General features: G+C 39.6%; 1 protein-coding gene across 1 annotated transcript in view; it reads right to left on the bottom strand.

Annotated features, from left to right (window-relative positions):
• Positions 1–8407, bottom strand: part of UNC5C (unc-5 homolog C (C. elegans)) — a gene marked incomplete at its 5' end in the record, with an annotated part of 87822 nt that extends 79415 nt beyond the window's left edge. The window contains one exon of the mRNA XM_010021743.1: positions 8186–8407. Coding sequence (XP_010020045.1) covers positions 8186–8407 — 222 coding nt within the window. The remainder of the gene's footprint in view (positions 1–8185) is intronic.
• Between the last annotated feature and the right edge of the window lie 466 nt (positions 8408–8873).

Here is an 8873-nt window from a genome sequence, read left to right as displayed (position 1 = left end):
CACAGTGAAAAAAGCCTCACTAAATCTTATCTGTGTGCAGCAGTTGCTCCATACAAACGGCTTTATTTTATTATTTTTTCTTTTAGGGGAAAAAAAAAAAAAAAAAGAAAGGATTTCTCCAATGTAGTTTTAAGCAATAGGAATTCTTCTTTGGAGAATAATTCCACTGTCTAAGGAGCTATAGGGAAAAACGTAGAAGATACTACAAAGGTAACTGAGATACGAGCTTACACAGACATCAAGGGCCTCAAGACAATAACACTTAAATGTCTTGTGGAGTCAAGACCCCAATGTCTCTAAACAGCATTAGTCACATTTCCAGTGGCTGCGTCAGACTATAACTTGTTCTCATTGGAGAAAAAGTAAGGTAAAATTTTGACCTTCTTTTTCTCTGAGTATTTTCAGGGATTTTTGCAAACGAATTACAGACCTATCAATCCTAGTCATTCTCATATTTAATTAACTGAAAAAACAACATTTATAGGATGCAAGTGTTCCTGCCCTTGCACTGCTGGAGTGCTACCAACTGCAGCACTTCGACAGCACAACACTACCTTGGCTCTGCTCTTCTTTTCCGCTGTTCCTGTATCCAAAAAACAGTTGTTTTCCATTTAGGCCAGCAGATGCAGGATGGAAACTAACCTTTGGGACTCACTTCCAAACCAACTTAACATTTATTAGCCTTACAGGCACCAGACCCACCCTCACAACAGGGGCTCCAGATCCCACACAATGGGCATTTGGCTCCAAAAGAACCAGAGGACATAGATGGAAAAAGCACTTAGCACTGTGATGCAGAGACATGGCTAATCTAAAACTGTGGTGGGTGGACTGATATCTGAAGATGTCTTTTGGGGAATTAATGGGATTATGAATATGTAACAAAAGGTTTAATGAAGGAAGAACTTGGAGAGTGATAAGGTGTAGGCTGGAAATATTCCAAGGGGTACCCTCAAATGCTTCAGATGAATTCACTAAGCATCCATATGCCTCCTCTTATTATTTTAAATAACATTATTTCCTGTCTCAGATTTGTTTTTCTAGAAGCCCACAGGAAACCTTCAGGACAATGAGGCAAACAGCTGCAGATAGGAAGTTAATGCTGCAATAAGAAATGAATAAATACCCTAAAGCTTTTAACTTTTGGTCCCAAAGCACTTTGCAGAGGTAAATAACAGAGACGTTGAGTGATTTGCACACAGATACATGGTGAATCCACACACAATTTGAAATAGGCAAACAACCCCTCCCATAGGCACATCATTACTCAGAGGAAGAACATGAGCAGGATTAACTTCCAGGAAGAGTAGTTCCCTCTGGGCCCTCCTATTAACATCCCTGAATACTCTGAAGGACAGAGCAAGTGCTAAGTCTTCCTTGGTCAGGTCAGCAGCATGAGGGCAGAGGGTTTGTGAGGCTGCTGTCTGTAAAGGTGGCGGGGCACGAAACCCTGCAGGGCAAAGACCTGGTGGTAAGGGCAGCATTAGAGGAACAGGCAAGTGTCAATGGCTGTGAATGCAAAAAAGGTGTCTAGGTCTAAGAGCCAGAAGCAGCCTTCCACAAAGACTGGGACAAAACCCTCACATACAATAGTTTGATTAAATAAGGAATTAATGATATGTTAATACATGTATTATAAGTGAATACTATACTCAGTGGTAAAATTCAAAAACCCCAAAGTCTTTTGCAGTCTTCTATACAAAAAGATAATCTCCCTGAGTTTGGGACGTGGTTTTGTGTTGCCTATAAGCAGATTTCCCTCTAGAAGCAAGTATCTGACCCAGTGTTCTTATTCTGTACACAAAAAGATTATTTCCTTTCTTTAGGTCAGGACTGACCAGATTTCTCCACTCCAACAAAACTAACCATTTTGAAGTTATGTACCAGAACATTTTGATTCTCTGCCTCTCTGTGTTTCTTCTGAAGCTTTCAAAACAGCTTTTTCCCTATCAAAATATACTAATTACTGAAGATAAAAGTGGAAACTCTGCCTGCTTCCAAGAAATGTCTGCAGCAGCTTTGCTGTCAGGTGTTCTCTTGATCTGGGTGTGCTGGGGACCACATCCCCAGGAGCTGATTTTGAAGACACAAACTGCAAGAAGAGAGCCATGATGGGCACAGGGCTCCTCTTGCCCAGGACAGCTGCCCATCAGGTCGCGGGGTGTGATAAGCAGAGAAGAGACAGCCCGAGTGACTTCAAAAATGTCTGCAACTTCAATGTCATATAGGAAAAAAAGTGTGGGTTCCTTCATATACTTTTATGTAAGTAAACAGACTGTATTTCCCGAGAGAATTCTAGTTCTTTGGAGAAAAAGAGTTGTCTGCTCCTTTCTGCACCAGCTGCAGCCTTTCAGACCATACAGACAAACATGTTTTGCTTATAGCATCCTTTCAAAGAGTGGACAGACTTCGAATTACTAAAGAAAATGGGCTGTAGTATCAATTCTAACCCACATCTCAAAACTATTAACAGAAGCATTTAAGAAGAGATACACAGACACATTTTTAAATTTTCTTGAAATTAGTTGGATTAGGGCAAAGTACTGAAGAAACACAGCTAAAAATTGGCAACATGTTGCTGAGAAATAATTGTTTTGAATCAGGTTGTTTTATGTTTATAATGATTTTGCTCTAATGATAAATGGAAAATAAAATGATTTCTGACAACAGTGGAGTGAAAGCGATCCTTATTTATGATATGTGGCTACCCTTACTAACATAACCCCAAGGTATTCTACCCCAGAGAGTCAAAATATTGCAGGCTAAGTATAACAGCAGCATTTAGGATTGCTTGTCATCTCCTTACTTAAGTTAACAGGAATACTGGCCACAGCTGTTCAGAAAAATAGCTTTTTTTCCTTATCTTTTGGACTCTCTCAAAATAATACAGAGAATTAGGAAGCTACAGCATGTCAAGAAGCAAAAAGAAATTAAGGAAGGAAGATGTGCAGAGAAGGAAAACAGCAGTAAGGAAAGGAAGATCTGTGGCTCAGAGAAAACAAGAAAAACATTACCCCTGCACATTCCTCTCCCTGAGTTGTGCTTACACGGAGGAAGTGGGCACTTCAATTTTGTATTTGGCCTCCCAAACTAGATTCTTCAACGCTGGTATTCAAAGAAGTGCTATACTTAGAAACAGTAGCTTTTCTTATTTATAATACATGGTAAGACAAATGAGCACAACTTCCCAAATGAGAGGCTATATGATGGACTTAGTTGTATAGTCCAAAGTCCCAGCTTAAACAATGTTCAAACAAGTTGATGTGACTTTTGTCATAAGAGCAATGCAGTTTTCTAAATTCTGGTGTTACAAACACCAAAATAAATGGCTTTCATGGGATGTAGACACAGAGAGGAAGATAAAGTGACAGAGCATGATGGAAGTGATTTTCCTGCCTCTATATGTGGTGCCAGAAGATCAGAAACAGTCACTGTGAAGGTTTCCCCACTGCTGTCTTGACTGCAGCTTTTTGTAAGAGCTGTTTTAAAGGCAAAAGGGCAGACGTCAATCTTTGATCTTTCTGTTGAGAGGGTGATCTGTTAAAGACTTAGCTAGCTGGGTACCTACTCCCTCAACAGGCTGCCAAACCCATTGCTTAAGGTAACAGTCTCCTATTTGACAGATCAATGCTGACCCTACGTCAAAAGCTCAGTCTCGTTTCATCAAATCTGCAAGTCATCCAAAAATACTTTATTCATGGGGAAAGGTAATGGTGGGAGGCAAGGACAGGAGTCAAAGCAGTGGCTATGTAAAGAAACTGAAACAAAGAAGTCTAAGATTTCTGTCTGAAGAGTACATTCATCCACCTCAGTACAGTTTGATAAACACTCTTAATCAGACAAAAATCTTATTCTGAGACAGATTCTAATTTTGCCATTTTCATTGATTTGTGGGGAGGCAGAAAACTGAAGGGACAGCTGAAGGGAAAGTCCTTGGAGCCACCTATCCTTGCTAAAGGCTGGGTGGCACTGCAGGTGCCCCTGCAGGACATTAGGTTTTCTGAGAGCTTGAAGACATGGGAAAAAGGATTGGCAACTTCACCTGCTCCTTTAACTGAGCCTCTCTCAGCATGCCTTTCTTCTGAGATTGCACACATAAGCCTGTTCATTTTGCATTAACTGGGGTCTCAGGCCAGGCTCAAGAGTCCTTATTCCATCTTGCTTCTATTTGGGAACACAGAGGAGGTCATCAGCAAACTCCCTGCACCCTCCTCTCGCTATGCATCTAACAAAAGGAGACAGAAAGTGTAGGCAAACAATAATGCCGGCTGAATTGCCCAATATGTCTATTTAATTAGCACTTAGAAGAGTTCCAAATGTTGTTTTCTCCTTGCTTGAAAGAGAGAGGAGAAGAACATGCCATTGGCATTGCAGAGGGCAAGAGGGTTTTATAGATCATTTCACATTAAGAGTCATGGAGAAACTATTACAATGCATACCCAAATTGAAAAGACAAAAACAAGCTCCCCGTGGTCCTAATTTTTCTCTATTGTACATCACTGGGATGGGGGGGTTGATTTAGCATTTAATCCCTCTGGACAAATGAAAAGAGTGCAGGACAATGATTTTCTATGCATCTGCAATTCACCCACCACTGCAGGATTGGTGTGTGTGTCTGAAAATATTTCTCCATAAAAAGCGGACAAAATAAAATCTTTTGCCATAATCATTTTCAGAGGTACAGTAATTTGGAAAATGTGCGCAAATTGCTTTAATAATTATTGATGCTACTGAGCTTCCTGCCTTATGACAATGTAATTTTCTTGTCCCCAAAAGCATCAGTTCTGCAGGGTTCCTTTTACTTTCGTTGCTGTTATCTTCTATAACAGTCAGCCATAAAAGCAAATGTGTTCCCTCAAAATAACTTTCACCTTTGTCTTTTAAAACCAGTGCTCTCATTCTTTACATATATTTTCCACATTAATGGGAAAACATTCCATAAAAATATAAAAAAGACCATGCCCTGCCCTGTGTTTTACATACATAGGAAATGAAAGAGTCAAAGATGTGCACTAAAGATTTTCAAAGCATCTGACTTCTTTATGAAAATGCTTAGCTTTTTCCATAAAAAAGAAAAATGCCAGTGATTCTGAGGATTAAGAAACAGAATGTAACGATCTTCTGTGTACAGCTTCTGGCTTCTCAGACTCGACCATTGCAGTTTTTGGGTTTTTTTGCAAGGCTCTCTCTTCAGGCTAATTTAATTAAATGAAGTGGTACTTGAACACACTGTCACTATTACTATTCTCATCCTCTCCAACCAGAAGGCAACAACTCCCACGGAGTCCCTATGCATGTTCTTTACAGCAATATCCCACAGTGTAAAGTGCATGTAACCGTAACTCTTATTTTGTACCTTCTCTCTGTTACAAAGAAAAAATATATAAATAGGAAAAATATATGAATATTTATTTTCCTCCCTTAAAAATTAACCTTCTTAATATACTTAACATTTCTATCTAGCAGCTCTCTTCAACAAGAGCTCACTGCACTCTCATTCCATCTCTGGTGCCACTGCTATTGTGCTATTGTCTCTGATTTTATCAATGACAGAAACAAATTTGCCTCATAAGAGTTAATCATCTCTACATAGATTTCATCCCTGGGCACAGGCTCAAAGTCCATGAACACATAATCTTTTGCAGATCAAAACCTATTTCTCTCTTTCATGCATCATTTACAATCAATCCCAAGATGATGTACTGCTAGCATCACACCTGTATTTTAGTCCTCTTCCTGACTACCTGTCCTTTAGAAAAGAAAGCATAGGTGACCTTTACATTTTTCCTCTTAAATATTTTATTGTCTGTTTGTCTTGTTTTCCTTTACTTTGCTTTTCTACCTAAAGCACTGAAAGAGAAAGCCTGGTTCAAGAACAGCAGCAGCAGACCACCTCAGCATGGTACATTTCTTTGTATTTAGGCAGAACAGACCTTAAGAACAGTGAAATACCAGGAAAGAAGAAAGCACCCAGCTTTCAGTTGCTGGGATTACATGACTGACCCACCAGAAACACTGTGTCACTGAGAACCCTTTGAGTCCTGGCTTACCAGTATAAAGGCTAGACCTAACCTGGTTTGCAGGAGGATTTCACGAGCCTCTCTGGATAAAAGCCTGAAGCCAGCAGCAAGTGTAGACTTGGGCTGCCATCCTTACACCATCCACTGAGCAACACAACCACTACTGGTGTGCCCTCAGTTACAACTACTGTGCTAGCCAGCCAAAAATAGCAAAAGAAACAAAAATAGCCTCAAAAATGGTAGAGTCAAAGGTCTTTGCCAGCCTGGCTGGTGCAGGTTGTCAAGCTAATACCTCCTTCTTTGGGCACCAGAAAGAACCCTCACAGTCACTGTCTCCTGCAACTTTTTCTCCAGATCTATCTGTAATGGATATATTTTCCTGAGCTTCCATTGCTTTGAAGAAGATATTATTTTACCACTACCTTAAATAAATTATTTACCCATTTCCATACTAACTATGTGTTAAGAGCCCCAGATTCTCCATCTGTTTACCAGAAGGTGCACAGCCACTGCAATCTTGCTTTAACCAACCTTTCGGCAACAACCAGGTTGACTAACAATTTAGGTTCTGATACAATTTCATTTTAACAAGCTATTAATGTGATGGGTTTTGAAGTTCTTGTGCTAAAAATCTGATATGCACAGCTTTTGACACCCTCCCCAACCCAGATGCCAGTAGATTATGTTAATCTTTAACTGGATATGGGTTTTGTTTGCATATAATTGCTGCTGTTTGTTATGCAAAATATTTGTCCTCTAATATATTCAGATGCAACTGTTCAAGGCTGGCCTTTGACATTCATAGAATACAATTTGCTTTATGGCATCATGAAATTTTTCTACAATTAAGTATTTTGAGAGAAAAGAATTAATTTTTCACCTGCAGTGAAAAATTTCACCTGTAGTAAAACATTTTCATGTTTCTGAATGCTGATGTTAACAAAAATTTAAAAATTAACACAGTGATAGCTGCCCTCCTGCCTGACCTTCTTCATTCCAGTGGACTCCCATAGATGAAAAAAAAATGAAGATGTTTAAGTAAAAAGAATTCCTTTTTTACTTTTTCTGTTGCAGTCAACTTGTTGGAAAAGCTAATTCTTACAAACAAATAAACAGGCTCAAAGTTTAATGCAGCTTTTTTTCTACAGCTTTCCTTCTACACCCACCTTCTCTTTTTCAAGCTGAGTGTACCACAGTACCATTAAAAGCTAATACTTTTGATCTCTGTGCAAATAAATGAGCTGAAACAAATAAAACCCAGTTCACAAGAGACTTCCAAGACATCTGGTGAAGTTATTTTTCTAAGTAATTAGACCAAGTGGTGGCGTAATTCCCGTATGAAAGGTACCTTCTTGCCTGGTATCCAGTTATTTCTTAGAGCCATCAAAACAGCAGTTAAGTCCTGCTTCTCTCCTTGCATATGACATGAACTCTATTGATTACCAGCCTTCCCAAATGGGAACAATCATATCTTTGATTTATGCTGGTTTACTACTCTAGTTTTTAAACCTCATTTTGGTATTGACTGAGGAAGGATGAAGTGCTTGGCTTTTTTTTTTAATTTTTTATTTTCCTTGCTAACCTACCGTATTTTTCCTTCATACAGGCTGTATGGAACAGGCAGAGAAGTGTAATGGAATAACACCCAGGTGGTTGCTCTGGATCAACACACTGCTCTAAACTGTGCCCAGGTGTGCTTTCTGTTTCTTTCTTGCTGAAAGCTGATTAAATTTCGCCTTTTGTTCTTGAATTTCCCCAAGAAAACATCATTCTAGGAACAACCCAACTGCTCTTTGGCAGGCTGGGGAGAAAGCAGTTCTTGGTCTGTGACTACAGTACAGTCCAACCACTGGAATTTGTAACACTGAGGAAGTGAACAGGGAGTAGACCTGGCTGAGAAAGCAATTGCATTTTGTTTGTGCATGATCTCCTGGCTTATTGTTTCAAACTTGGGCAGGGTGCTCTACAATTACGTTTTACTAACTGACCTAGATGCAGAAACCACCTCTGTGCTATGACAGCAAATGTTCAGCAATGCCAGATACAGAATTCACAGCTGAATCAAAAGTGAAGTAGCTGCCATATGAAGTATCTGCTAGACTATAACAGTGGGCTTGATATTAATGCCCTCCATTTCAGCCCTCCATGATGTAACACAAACTCACCAGAGGTTTCATCTACTCTCTCGTCCACCACATGGTCCTTCTGATGAACCCATTCACTGTTGCACTTAAAATAGATCTGTGTGGCTGGGCTTGCTTTGCAGTATAAATTCACAGGCTTGTTCTTCACAATGTAAGCCTCTTCGGGTTCAATGAGGAAGTGGGGCAATGGTTCTGGAGGATCAGATGGAAAAGTTTCTGGAAGTTCATGAAAGAAATCATCATCTGTAGAGAAAAGACAAAAAAGGACAAATGAAACAACTGAAAATTCAGCTGGCAAACGCTTAAAAGCACTTTCTGAAAGTTTCAAAAGGAGCATAGGATTTTTAGAAAACGTTATCTTAGGAGCATTTCTACACCAAGTCTTAAATGCACTGGTGTTTTCAGACTAGAAGAAACTATTCTTCACATCCTGAGCTCTCCTTCCTCTGTGTGATGTGACAGGGATGTGCACATTCACATGTCTGGGAATGGTCCTTTGTTATCATCAGCAGCAATACCAGCGATAAAACATTATGTTAGCGCTTGGGAGAGTTGCCTGCAAAACCGTAAAAAGAAATAATAGAAACTTTTGGAGGCTTCAAGGTCACACTTTCCACACACACTTATCGCAGTGTTTAATCAAGTGCATGCACATAGCTAGCACAGGCTGAGGCTGGTATAAATAGGAAATAATGCCTTTCGTTTCAGA

The sequence above is a fragment of the Nestor notabilis genome, unplaced genomic scaffold (genome assembly GCF_000696875.1).
Source record: "Nestor notabilis isolate BGI_N333 unplaced genomic scaffold, ASM69687v1 scaffold4789, whole genome shotgun sequence".
Classification (NCBI taxonomy): Eukaryota; Metazoa; Chordata; class Aves; order Psittaciformes; family Psittacidae; genus Nestor; species Nestor notabilis.
Note: the sequence above shows the minus strand (reverse complement) of the source record. Positions and strands in the feature narration are given on the sequence as shown.